General features: G+C 39.9%; 1 protein-coding gene across 5 annotated transcripts in view; it reads left to right on the forward strand.

Moving 5' to 3' along the window:
• The window catches only part of SPATA6L (spermatogenesis associated 6 like), a 107,247-nt gene that overhangs the window by 261 nt on the left and 91,858 nt on the right, over positions 1 to 15,128 (forward strand). For all 5 annotated transcript variants that reach the window (XM_075827515.1, XM_075827498.1, XM_075827488.1 and 2 more), the window contains exons 2-3: positions 305 to 417; positions 506 to 643. In XM_075827515.1, the coding sequence (XP_075683630.1) occupies positions 379 to 417; positions 506 to 643 (177 nt within the window). In that variant the 5' untranslated portion in view covers positions 305 to 378. The remainder of the gene's footprint in view (positions 1 to 304; positions 418 to 505; positions 644 to 15,128) is intronic.

Below are 15,128 nucleotides of genomic sequence, written 5' to 3' on the forward strand. Positions count from 1 at the left end.
CTATCTATCTATCTATCTATCTATCTATCTATCTATCTATCTATCTATCTATCTATCATCTATCTATCTATCATCTAGTATTTTCCTTATTTTTTAATAATTATCTCATATTCCCTCAATGACTAATTCATCCATTCATTAATTTGTATTCATGAACACGCACACACTGTATGTATTTGTACGTGTGTATATATATATATATATATATATATATATATATATATATATATATATATATATATATACATATATGTTTGTTTGTTTCATATATTATATTGTCATAAATTGACATGTATTTTTTCAGGTACGGAGAGTGACCTTACTTGTAATGGCTAATTAATATCCATGCACAATACATCCCATCTATTAGCTTGAAACATGCCTTTGAAAGTCGTTGTGGAGCTCCAGATCCATGCAGTAAGTGTGAATTATTACTTGTCTTATTGTCCTTGAAGATTCTAGTTAATATAATAGCCATCATACACCTAATTTGTTTCCTATTTAGGTCACATGCCCAGGAGTTTTCTTGCCGGATAAAGACGACGTCTTTCTCAATGTCAGTATTTTGGGCCAGTCTAAGGAGACAAAATGCTTTCCTGCTGTATTCCCACTCCTGTTCCATGAAAAAATGAGGTTTGAGAAGGTGAGAAGGATGTCATATTCTAATCTATTGCAACTGATGTTAACAGATATGCTATGCATTATGTAGGCTAGTAGCTCTCTAGTGTGATCTCTAAATGAAGAAGAAACTACATTTCTGAGAATCAAAGTCATACATAAACCCAAAACCACACAAGACTTTCTGAGTTGTATTGCTTCCTAAGGTTAAAGAGGTTCTGTCACCAGATTTTGCAACCCCTATCTGCTATTGCAGCAGATAGGCGCTGCAATGTAGATAACAGTAACGTTTTTATTTTAAAAAAACGAGCATTTTTGGCCAAGTTATGACCATTTTTGTAGTTATGCAAATGAGGCTTGCAAAAGTCCAAATGGGTGTGTATTATGTGCGTACATCGGGGCGTTTTTACTTCTTTTACTAGCTGGGCGTTCTGACGAGAAGTATCATCCACTTCTCTTCAGAACGCCCAGCTTCTGGCAGTGCAGACACAGCCGTGTTCTCGAGAGATCACGCTGTGTCGTCACTCACAGGTCCTGCATCGTGTCAGACGAGCGAGGACACATCGGCACCAGAGGCTACAGATGATTCTGCAGCAGCATCGGCGTTAGCAGGTAAGTCGATGTAGCCATTTACCTGCAAACGCCGATGCTGCTGCAGAATCAACTGTAGCCTCTGGTGCCGATGTGTCCTCGCTCGTCTGACACGATGCAGGACCTGTGAGTGACGTCACAGCGTGATCTGGCAGAAGCTGGGCGTTCTGAAGAGAAGTGGATGATACTTCTCATCAGAACGCCCAGCTAGTAAAATTATTAAAAACGCCCCGATGTACGCACATAATACACGCCCACTTGGACTTTTACTTTTAAACACACCCACTTGGACTTTTGCAAGCCTCATTTGCATAACTACAAAAATGGTCATAACTTGGCCAAAAATGCTCGTTTTTTTAAAAATAAAAACGTTACTGTAATCTACATTGCAGCGCCGATCTGCTGCAATAGCAGATAGGGGTTGCAAAATCTGGTGACAGAGCCTCTTTAAGTTCAATAAAATGTAAAATCTACATTTTGGAACTAGCCTGAAAATCTGCACTAAAATCCATGATAAGATTTTGTGGTGGATTTTGACAAAGATTTGGCTACAGATTTTATTTATTGCATTGCAATGAGTGAAATCTGCACTAAAAATCGGCAATAGACAGAGCATTCTTAGCCCTTATGCACACGACAGGGTTTCCCGGCCGTGTGACGGTCGTTCATAAAACGGCCGTCACACGGCTGCAGTAGGAACAATAGACCCCTAATGGGGCTATTCACACCACCGATTTTTTGACGGCCTGGGAAACCCGGGCGTCAAAAAATGGGACATGCCCTATTTTCGGCCATTCTCCCGGCCGCCCGGCTCCCATAGAAGTCTATGGGGCCGGGGAATGTGCTCCAAGTGACGGCCGTGTCTTCGATCGCTCGCTCTCTCCTTCTCCTCCTCACAGTGCGAAGTGCATGTGAGGAGGAGGGTATGTCTTTTGCTCCCTGTAGGAGCTTCGGCAACGCTGTGGCCGGGGATTGGGGATTCCGCTCCCGCAGAAGTCCCTGACTTCACTGTGTCCATATATGGACACAGTGAAGTCAGGGACTTCTGAAGCCGAATCCCCGGCGATGTGGCACTTAATGTAGATGCACTTCGCACTGTGGGGAGGAGAAGGAGAGAGAGAGAGCGACGGAAGACACGGCCGTCACTCGGGACACATTCCAGTGATGGCCATGTATTACCCGGCCATATAGACTTCTATGGGGGCCGGGAGAATGGCCGAAAATAGGGCATGTCCCATTTTTTGACGGCCGGGTCTATTGTTCCTACTGCGGCCGTGTGACGGCCGTTTTATGAACGGCCGTCACGCGGCCGGGAAACCCTGTCGTGTGAATAAGGTCTTAGGCTATGTTTACATCCATCTGCAAAACAATAGACTCCATGACGGAAACCCAACGGTACCCATAGTCAATGGGGTCCGTCGGGCGTCGTTGGAGGTCTGTCATACGATGGATCTGTCACTGCCGTTATTTTAGTTCTGCTCCTATGAGGGAGCAGAACAACGTAAAAATATAAAGTAGGTGTGAACAGAGCATAAGAATCCGCTGCAGATTTTTAAAATTCTGTGCATGAGGTTTGTTAAAACCCAATTCACTTTCTTTGTACTGTACTTTGTTGCAGAGATTTTGTGCGGATTAGACCTAGTTCACATCGCGTTAAATGGCTTACATTTGACGTGAAAAAAAAGCTGTCAAAAACATGCGTTTGTGACAGATATAGTGGAAAAAATCCTCAGCACATCTACATTTAGAAAAGTAAAAAAGAGCTTTATTTTGACATAAGTTTAAAAGTCCAGAGGACACAGGTAAGGCGTGTTACCGCTAACGAGTTTCGAACAAAGTGTTCTTACTCATATTATAGCGTTATGCTATGAATAAGAACACTTTGTTCGAAATGCGTTAGCGGTAACACGCCTTACCTGTGTCCTCTGGACTTTTAAACTTATGTCAAAATAAAGCTCTTTTTTACTTTTCTAAACGTAGATGTGCTGAGAATTTTTTCTACATTTTTTCCACTATATTGGATTCCTTGCCTGCCTGCCTGCATCTGTGGTTCCTCAATGGAGTGCAAGCGGAAGGGGGTTCCGATTGCACTCCATTGAGAAACCACAGATCCCAGGAAGAAACATTGAGTGAGCACACCTGTGGCTTTTGCTGCAGTCTTTTTTTCTCTTTTGCTCACTGTGACAAATACCTAACAGTGGCATCTGTCACCATAGACTATACGTATACATCATGGACTTTCATGACCTGCTTCATAACGTATACGTTAATCGGATACCATTATGGTCTATGGATAAAGGATGTAACTGTGAGCCATAGGTTTAACGTATACATCATGAAAAGCTAATGAAAAGCCCAAGATGTATTCGTTAAACGTATGTCTGTGATGTATGCCATACAGTGTTATATGTCACCAATAGGGTCCCATGTTTTAAAAAAAAGTATACCATCGCGGGATATGCTTTATTGTGGTATCCCACAGGATGGAAAAGTAGTCTACTACGCTATTTCATCCACCAAAAAATAAATACATGGAGGCTAATGGAGCCCTATTTATAAGTAGAGTGTATATCGGGAGCTTTTTCGACATACACGCTAAATGTAGGGAATAAACGTGATGTGAAGGGAGCCTTGTGTGAATCCAGCTTAAAGGAAAGGTGTAATGATTTTTTTTTTCAATTAATTTATATATTTTTAATTAATACAATTTTATATGTACTTTATTTTTTTTTATTTTTTTTTATTAACACTTTTTTACACTACTGGGGGCTGCCATGTTTTATTTCATCTGTGTATGTGTCTCTTAACGACACATACACAGATGGAATATGGCAGCTACAGGGCATAGGACATAACGAACGGGACCGATTTGTTACATCCTGCGCTTCTGCCGCCTCGCACTGTACTGCACATGCGCAGTTCAGAGCGACCCAGAATAGAAGCTGTTTTGTAGGGGGAAAGCAGGCGCTATTTTGGTGAAGACCGGCTGCAGGTAAGGTGTGTGTGTGTTGCACGGTTTTTGGAGCGTAATTAGGACTCCCATTGACTATGGGAAAATGTGGCGCGCTTTATTAGCCAAAGAATTGACACGACACTTCTTTTTTTCCGCAACGCGTTTTTTAAAATAATGTAGAAAATAGTGTTGTTTGTACTAACGGCGCGCTTTCCTACTGATGTAAATGGGAAGCTTAATCAAGCGTTTGATGCGTATGTCGGCGCATAAAATGCCTCAAAAACAGCGGCAAATCCATGCCGTGTAAACCTGTCAACTGAAATGTCATTCACCACAGGGTCTTCCCTCTTGACTTTCATAATTTTTAGCCTTTTACCAGCTGCCAATGTAAAAACACTACCAAAATGGAGCTGGACAATGCTTAGCAATTCGAAGACACCTTTTCCTGGCTTGTGGCCAAAAATAGGGAGGGGGGTGTGAGTCTCCCTCCCACATTTACATCAGCTGTAAGTCCATCTGCCTTGCCTGATTCACTTTGCTATAACTCTGGGAAGTGCTCCCTCTGGTGGCCAACATAGGAAAACATGTCAAATGATTATTTAATTTTTAATACTTTCCATCTTGTCGAAGAAAAAAAAAAATACAGCAAAGAAACCTAAAAATAAGTAACTTACTTAAAAAATGTTTTTTAATTCGCGACACATTCCCTTTAAAAGTTATAAGTGAAGGGTCTTTCCTTTTGCTACACCATTGAGGGAGAGCAAAAAAATAGAATAACCCAGAAAACTCTTTTTTTGTTCCAAAAAGTGGAACTCTTTGAACCACACAGGCTCCTGATGGTACAGACAAAATGGAAGAAGCTGCTAGCTTTGAAGCTAATTGGCTAACTATAACTGGAATTTTCCAAAGTGAATCTTGTGCTACCATCCTAGCTGTGGCAATATAAAGCATCTGAACCACTTTTTTGTTAGTCACTGAAAATCTCTGGTTGATTTTATGTTGGCACTCTGGCAGTGCTGCCATATGAGTAGAGGAACTGCATGTGCATTTGTTCTATCCATGTGTGTCTGTCAGTGATTCTGTGTGTGTGTGTGTGTGTGTGTGTGTGTGTGTGTCTGTCAGTGATTGTGTGTGTGTCTCTGTCTGTCTGTGTGTGTGTCTGGACCTGTGTGTGTGTGTCTGTCCGTGTGCATGTTTTTATGTGTCCATTTGTGTGTAAGGGTAAGTCCAAACGGAGCGGCCCTGACCTGGCAGCTAACAACCACACACAACACCATGTTCGGCGCTGCTTTCAAATAGCCTGTTAATGGCCGCGATTTATTGCGGGTAAAACGGCCCTTTACATTCAAAATCGTGCGGCCATTATATACTTACATAGGTTGAAAAAAGACACAGGTCCATCAGGTTCAACCTTTCTCAATAAATTACCCGTTATTCATCCAAAACTGAATTCCATATTCTAGATGGGGCCTTACAAGGAATTTATAGAGTGGTAATATTACATTTGAATCACAGTTTTTTTATCTCTCTTTTTATACACCCTAAGATCCTATTTGCTTTTGCAGCTGCTGCCTGACATTGAGTGCTGCTGCTTAGCTTATTTGTTACCAGAATACCCAGGTCCTTCTCTTGTTCCGTTATCCCCAGTTTTATTCCATTTAAAGAGGCTCTGTCACCACATTCTAAGTGGCCTATCTTGTACATAGTATGATTGGCGCTGTAATGTAGATTGCAGCAGTGTTTTTTATTTAGAAAAACAATCATTTTTGACGGAGTTATGACCTATTTTAGCTTTATGCTAATGAGTTTCTTAATGACCAACTGGGCGTATTTTACTTTTTGACCAAGCATAAAGCTAATATAGGTCATAACTCCATCAAAAATCATCATTTTTCTAAATAAAAAACACTGCTGTAATCTACATTACAGCGCCGATCACATCATGTACAATATAGGCCACTTATAATGTGGTGACAGAGCCTCTTTAATGTATATGAGTTAATGCTATTATTGCGTCCTAAGTGCATTACTTTAGATTTATTAACATTAAATTTCATCTGCCATGTTTTTGCCCATGCTGCCAGCTTATCTAGGTCTTTCTGTAATATTTTAAAGTCAAGCTGAGTTTTAAGTATCCTACAAAGCAAAAACTGACACCTTGCTATCAATCCCATCCACAAAATCATTAATTAATACACCCTTTATGGCCGCACAATTTTGCAGGTGAAGGGGCTCACTAAGGGGTTAAAGAGGCTCTTTCACCAGTTTATAAATGCAATATCCCCTACCTAATCAGATAGGCGCTGTAATGTAGATAACAACAGTGGTTTTTATTTTGAAAAACAATCATTTTTGAGCAAGTTATGAACAATTTTAGATTTATGCTAATTCGCTTCTTAATGCCCAACTGGGCGTTTTTTAACTTTTGACCAAGTGGGTGTTGTAAAGAGAAGTGTATGACACTGACCAATCAGCGTCATACACCTCTCTCCATTCATGTCCACCTGTATTCAAAGCACAGCGTGATCTCGCGAGACCACGCTGTGCTGTCACATACACCCACAGTAACTTTACCAAAGTGTCTTGAGAGTGAATAGACATTGCTTCCAGCCAGGATAAAGTTTCTGTGGGTAAAGTTTCTGTGGGACACTCGCGAGATCACGCTGTGCTGTGAGTAAGTCCCACAGAAACTTTACCGAAGTGTCGGGAGTGTGAATAGACATTGCATCCTGGCTGGAGGCGATGTCTATTCACTCTCAAGACACTTCGGTAAAGTTACTGTGGGTGTATGTGACAGCACAGCGTGATCTCGAGAGATCACGCTGTGCTGTGAGTACAGATGGACATGAATGGAGAGAAGTGTATGACGCTGATTGGTCAGCGTCATACACTTCTCTTTACAACGCTCACTTGGTCAAAAGTTAAAAAACGCCCAGTTGGGCATTAACAAACTAATTAGCATAAATCGCAAATTGTTCATAACTTGCTCAAAAATGATCGTTTTTCAAAATAAAAACCACGGTTGTTATCTACATTACAGCGCCGATCAGATTATGTAGGAGATAGTCAAGTTATAATCTGGTGACAGAGCCTCTTTAACTGGTTGCCGACACAGGACGAGAATGCTCGTCCTGAGCGGCGGGTACTTCGCGCATTAGGACGAGCAATGTCGTCCTGTGTGACAGCCGTCTCTGCGCGCGATCGAGAGCGGGGCAACAGCTGTAATACACAACCATGGCCCCGCTCTGACAGCGGAGAGAAGTGAAACATTCTCTCTCCGCCGTTAAGCCCTTGAATGCCGCGATAAAAGCTGATCGCGACGTTCAAGGAGGGGGACTGCACTTTGATCGCGTCACAGAAAGTAACTGTGACGCGATCAAAGCCCATAACTTGTATGGTCAGACAGCCCAGGGTCCATTGAAGGCAGACAAGGACGATGTGGATCCAGCGGAGCTGTAGGTAAAACGGAAACTTGTTCCAAGTTTAATGGACAGTTGTCTTAAAAATGTTCAGGAGCAGTCCAGACGATGTCCTGGGGTGCTTAGGAGAGATGCGCGGGATTTTTGGAGCCTACGCGTTTCAAACGCTTCCTGCGTTCTTAATCATGGCTGTATTGAGACTAACTGACCTGTCTCGTGTATTTATATGTATCTGCATGTGTGTTTAATTGCGTTCCATGTGTTTGCAATCTCTTGGAACGCAAACCGGAAGTCTACTTTACTGTGCGTTCCATTTGTTTCAGGGCATGGTTACTTGTGTAAGAGTACTTTCATTTCTTTTTGTTTAGTTTAAGTTTTTTGAGCTGTGGTTCAACGTCTTGGATAAGTGTATGGGGGTTCTAACTGTTATTGTTTAATGTAAAGTGGCCTGGTGGGAGGAACAGTACATCTTCTCACTAAACAACCCATTTGGAGATAACATTGCCTGGTTTGGTAGATACATTGACGACCTCCTCTTTATATGGAGGGGTGAAACGTCAAGTATCTCCATTTTTGTAGAATTTCTGAATCGCAATCCATACAACCTACAATTCACCTTCAATTACGATAAAACAACAATCACATTCTTGGATCTAGCTCTAGAGGGAAAGGTAGGATCTATCATAGAAACAAAAACCTACAGGAAACCTACCACAGCCAATACAATACTTCATGCCAGAAGCAATCATTCCAAGAAAACCATCATGGCTATTCCCCTAGGTGAAATGTACAGAGCAAAGAGAAACTGCAGCTCAGAAGCACAATATATGGTAGAACAACAACAGATACACTCAAGATTAAAAGATAGAGGATACCCCAACTGGTCTTTGACCCGCGCAAACGATATCACCACAAAAACTTCTCGAGTCAATTTACTCAAACAGTCAACTAAAAACAAAAAACTAGACCCTAAAACACCTGTACTGGTATTACAGCAAAGTAACCAGTTCACACAAATTAAACAAATAATTAACAAGTACTTACCTATTTTGATGGAGGATGATGGGCTAAGGACCATTTTACAAGGAGGCTGCAAGATAGTTGCTCGGAAAGCGCCTACACTGGGAAACACACTGTCCCCCTCTCTTTTCACTTCAGAAGAAACCAAAACCACTTGGCTAGAAAGCAAAGGCTTTTTTAAATGCGGCAAACACCCTTGTAAAACATGTACCATTGTTCATACCACCAAATCCTTCTCTAACTCAAATAACTCTGAAACTTTTAAGATTCAAAACTACATTAACTGTAATACCGTCTCGGTAGTATACATAATTGAATGTACCGCATGCAGTCTGAAATATATAGGATGTACTAGCAGAAAATTAAAAACACGAATTCTGGAACATTTAAGTTACATAAGGAATCCAAACATCTGTAACATATCCAATGCAGCCAGACACTTTATAACACAGCACAACAGAACAATAAAATCATTAATATGTTACGCCATAGAAAAAGTACTTTTCCCTAAGAGAGGTGGGGATTGGCAACATAAAATTCACCAAAGAGAGGCCTTCTGGATCTACAGACTAGACACCCGAGTCCCCAATGGCCTGAATCTAAAAAAGGAACTTATGTTCCACTATTAAACGTCAAATCCAAACACATTCCTGTCATAAGGGAATGAAATGTCGAAGGCCTATGATAGATTTTAGTCCTTCCTGCAACTCCTATGAATAAGTGAACAACCTTCACCAAAAACCTTCTCGTAGTCACACACAAACGACCAGCTAGTCTAATTCCAGTAAACACCATTTCATCAGAATCACAACCCTGAATTGTATAGAAGGCCCCAAAGAGACATTAAGTGATACTCTAAAAATCAACAATTAAGGTCATGGATCAAATAACAAATAAAAATTAGAAAAATGAAAACAAAATAAAAATAAAAAAACACCTCCTAATATTATGATCTCCACATTCTCCATCAATTTTTTAAACAAACCACACGTTGAACTTAATAAACATTTATTATTTTTCTTTTTGTATTAATCACAACTGACATACAGTTATACACCTAGTATAGGTACAAGTTTTTAGCCCACTCCCCCTCATACCCATACCCCAACCTCATCACGTTGCTTTTCATCCCCTACTCCTAGTTGGCATAATCTAGCAAACTAACTGACTACCACGACAACATATCGATCACTCAAATGAGTAAATAAAACAAAACACATAACAATTATAAATATACAAAAATATATAAATAAATAATGATAAAGTATACACATACAAGAATTGTTCGATTGTTGTCATTTTCTGTCTCGATAATTCTGACATAATGTCATCATCTGTTTTAACTTCATACTGCAACTCAACTTATATCGGCTCAAACTTACATACTACTCAAATATATCCCTTCACCTTCTAACTGTACTGACAATGTTGATACATTCCATGAAAACAAAATAATAAAATAAAAATACATACTTACATAAGAATCCATGCAGAACTCGGGATCTTCTTCCAAAACGCAATACAGTAGAGTCATTTCCGGTTTGCGGTCCACGAAAACATGTGACACTGAAACGCAAACACAATAACAAACACAGGTCAGACCGGAAATGACACTCACTCTATGACAAATGCGAGAAGTCAAACTACGTAGCGATACCCCGACACTCTGTAAACCTTATTTTTCTTTACATTAAACAATAACAGTTAGAACCCCCATACACTTATCCAAGACGTTGAACCACAGCTCAAAAAACTTAAACTAAACAAAAAGAAATGAAAGTACTCTTACACAAGTAACCATGCCCTGAAACAAATGGAACGCACAGTAAAGTAGACTTCCGGTTTGCGTTCCAAGAGATTGCAAACACATGGAACGCAATTAAACACACATGCAGATACATATAAATACACGAGACAGGTCAGTTAGTCTCAATACAGCCATGATTAAGAACGCAGGAAGCGTTTGAAACGCGTAGGCTCCAAAAATCCCGCGCATCTCTCCTAAGCACCCCAGGACATCGTCTGGACTGCTCCTGAACATTTTTAAGACAACTGTCCATTAAACTTGGAACAAGTTTCCGTTTTACCTACAGCTCCGCTGGATCCACATCGTCCTTGTCTCCCATTCAGTACATCGCGTGCCGACGCGAGGATCCGTGCGGTACTTGAAGTGCAAAGTCTACATACAAAGGTGAGCTGGAGGTTTCGTCTCCCCCTCTTGTTTTCTACAATTTATCGGCTTATACCTCACGTGCTCCCCCACTTTGGGAATACTAAACATAGGTTGCTTCCCATAGTAGTAACTGTATGCATCTAAAATCAATCTCTGCATACTACTGTGTCTTAGGAGAGGTGAGCTAGGTATGCCTTCTATCAGCAAAAGCAGTAAATGAATGAATCTGATAAATGAAGTGGCCAAAACTTTACCATTGATTTTAATCCCATCCAATTTTTTCTGTGGAGACAACTCATTATAAAAAAGGAAATAACTCAACTATAAGCATGACCCAAGAAGTATTACTCACAAGAGCCCAAATGGCCGCTAAAGTGTTTGGAAATCTCAACAACACAACTATACAAAACCAGGACTTAGAAGCTTTGTTCCACAATCTTGAGAAAGACAAGGCACAACAAGCCAAAATCTGGTGGGACCTCACTACCTTGAATAATTACATAACCAAGAATATGATTCCCAGAGGCCTGAGGATAAGGAAAACACCATCCTTTAACTATTCAGAAACCTTCAGTGAAAATTGGAATAACATACTGTCAGAATGCTCAATCAAGCTTATGAAGTTAATAACTGATCAAGAAAAAATCAAACTAACAGAGCTAGAAATCAAAATATCAGAAACAGAGGGCAAACTAGACGGCTTTTCAGACTCACCAGATTTTGCACTTCTTGAGACCCGCACTTCTCAATATATAGACAAGTTAGACAGAGCAATAGCCGAAACCAAAAAAATTAAATTTCAAAGAGACACACGAGACTACAGCTCCAACGAAGTCTACAATTGGAACAACAAGGACAGAAGTAGATCCAGACCCAAACCCATCCTCAAGCAGCGGAGCCAATATAGAAGACAAAGAGACATATCTCATAGAGTCAGTTTCAGCTCCACTGAGCCAGATTCATATGAAGGACTATCGGAGGATGACTCTATCAGAACCCGAACAAAATATAATCATAGACCAGACATGAACCAATATCCATCAAAAAACGAAGAAGGAGGGGCGGCAAGAAACATAGACCGACAGGACCAGGTCCAAAGCCGTCACCTCCGGTCTCGCAAATACCAGTCCTAGATATGAATGTCACAAATCTGTCATCCTGTACTCTCACATCATCAGAAATTGAAGTGCTCTCAATGGGAATGAATTTTGCTCCTAATAACAATTTTGACCCTTTCAACACCCTTCTCGATATCAACAAATTTATTCGGAACCTAACAGTCAAGAGACATTTTCTCACATATGAACCTGAGACCCAGGAAGAAGTGAACATATCTCCAAGTGGTCCGTCCACTCAAATACCGTTGGAACTTTCCGAAAAGTTATATCAAGAGCCTTCTCAAACAGCAAAGGAATTTTCATTTCAAGAACTCAAAACCGTTGTTTGCCTAGACAGTTTACGCACGGAAGATCCGGACATGCTCATTGATAACTGTATTGATTTCCATACCTTAAATCCAAAATACTACCCAAAACAATCAAGGACAGAGTCCATGGAATGGTTCCAATCCACGGTGGAAAAAGAACTCCAAAAATTATCCAATGAACTCAAAGAAACCAAAACTGAATTTAACCTTCCTCTACGCCTAAAAAACGCAGTTAAATCACTTAAATCCAACAAAGAAATAATTATAAAAATGTCTGATAAGGGAGGAGGAATAACTGTAATGAACAGAACAGATTACAAAAATTCCATTCTAGATCTTCTATCAGACGAAAATACATATAAACGTCTAGACAACAATCCCACAGAAAGAATCCAGAACAAAATGAAGGATCTTCTAAAAGAGGGTGTCACAAAAGGCTTCATTAATCAAAAACAAGCAGACTACATTTTTGTGGAACAACCAATCACACCCATTTTTCACGCTCTACCGAAAACCCACAAAAACCAGTTTCCTCCACCAATGCGACCTATCGTCTCTGGCATAGGTTCCATATTGGAAAAATTATCGGAGTGGTTAGACACATTACTCCAACCATTAGCCCAACGAACACCTGGGTTCATTAAAGATACCAAAGATGTCTTAATGCATTTTCAGGATAGAGTATGGAACGAAGACGATGTGTGGCTAACCTGCGATGTTGTTGCCCTGTATACAAGTATCCCCCACCAGACTGCCTATGCTGCTCTAACACACCATCTAGCCAAACATAGTACTTTTACTAAAAATTTCCAAATGTATATACTGGACATTCTAATGTTTCTGATGACACACAACTTCTTCCAATTCGACAAAAATTTTTATTTACAACTGAGAGGGGTATCAATGGGAGCGAAATTCTCCCCGTCAATAGCTAACCTAACCATGGCCTGGTGGGAGGAACAGTACATCTTCTCACTAAACAACCCATTTGGAGATAACATTGCCTGGTTTGGTAGATACATTGACGACCTCCTCTTTATATGGAGGGGTGAAACGTCAAGTATCTCCATTTTTGTAGAATTTCTGAATCGCAATCCATACAACCTACAATTCACCTTCAATTACGATAAAACAACAATCACATTCTTGGATCTAGCTCTAGAGGGAAAGGTAGGATCTATCATAGAAACAAAAACCTACAGGAAACCTACCACAGCCAATACAATACTTCATGCCAGAAGCAATCATTCCAAGAAAACCATCATGGCTATTCCCCTAGGTGAAATGTACAGAGCAAAGAGAAACTGCAGCTCAGAAGCACAATATATGGTAGAACAACAACAGATACACTCAAGATTAAAAGATAGAGGATACCCCAACTGGTCTTTGACCCGCGCAAACGATATCACCACAAAAACTTCTCGAGTCAATTTACTCAAACAGTCAACTAAAAACAAAAAACTAGACCCTAAAACACCTGTACTGGTATTACAGCAAAGTAACCAGTTCACACAAATTAAACAAATAATTAACAAGTACTTACCTATTTTGATGGAGGATGATGGGCTAAGGACCATTTTACAAGGAGGCTGCAAGATAGTTGCTCGGAAAGCGCCTACACTGGGAAACACACTGTCCCCCTCTCTTTTCACTTCAGAAGAAACCAAAACCACTTGGCTAGAAAGCAAAGGCTTTTTTAAATGCGGCAAACACCCTTGTAAAACATGTACCATTGTTCATACCACCAAATCCTTCTCTAACTCAAATAACTCTGAAACTTTTAAGATTCAAAACTACATTAACTGTAATACCGTCTCGGTAGTATACATAATTGAATGTACCGCATGCAGTCTGAAATATATAGGATGTACTAGCAGAAAATTAAAAACACGAATTCTGGAACATTTAAGTTACATAAGGAATCCAAACATCTGTAACATATCCAATGCAGCCAGACACTTTATAACACAGCACAACAGAACAATAAAATCATTAATATGTTACGCCATAGAAAAAGTACTTTTCCCTAAGAGAGGTGGGGATTGGCAACATAAAATTCACCAAAGAGAGGCCTTCTGGATCTACAGACTAGACACCCGAGTCCCCAATGGCCTGAATCTAAAAAAGGAACTTATGTTCCACTATTAAACGTCAAATCCAAACACATTCCTGTCATAAGGGAATGAAATGTCGAAGGCCTATGATAGATTTTAGTCCTTCCTGCAACTCCTATGAATAAGTGAACAACCTTCACCAAAAACCTTCTCGTAGTCACACACAAACGACCAGCTAGTCTAATTCCAGTAAACACCATTTCATCAGAATCACAACCCTGAATTGTATAGAAGGCCCCAAAGAGACATTAAGTGATACTCTAAAAATCAACAATTAAGGTCATGGATCAAATAACAAATAAAAATTAGAAAAATGAAAACAAAATAAAAATAAAAAAACACCTCCTAATATTATGATCTCCACATTCTCCATCAATTTTTTAAACAAACCACACGTTGAACTTAATAAACATTTATTATTTTTCTTTTTGTATTAATCACAACTGACATACAGTTATACACCTAGTATAGGTACAAGTTTTTAGCCCACTCCCCCTCATACCCATACCCCAACCTCATCACGTTGCTTTTCATCCCCTACTCCTAGTTGGCATAATCTAGCAAACTAACTGACTACCACGACAACATATCGATCACTCAAATGAGTAAATAAAACAAAACACATAACAATTATAAATATACAAAAATATATAAATAAATAATGATAAAGTATACACATACAAGAATTGTTCGATTGTTGTCATTTTCTGTCTCGATAATTCTGACATAATGTCATCATCTGTTTTAACTTCATACTGCAACTCAACTTATATCGGCTCAAACTTACATACTACTCAAATATATCCCTTCACCT

The sequence above is a fragment of the Rhinoderma darwinii genome, chromosome 1 (assembly GCF_050947455.1).
Source record: "Rhinoderma darwinii isolate aRhiDar2 chromosome 1, aRhiDar2.hap1, whole genome shotgun sequence".
NCBI classification, from domain to species: Eukaryota; Metazoa; Chordata; class Amphibia; order Anura; family Rhinodermatidae; genus Rhinoderma; species Rhinoderma darwinii.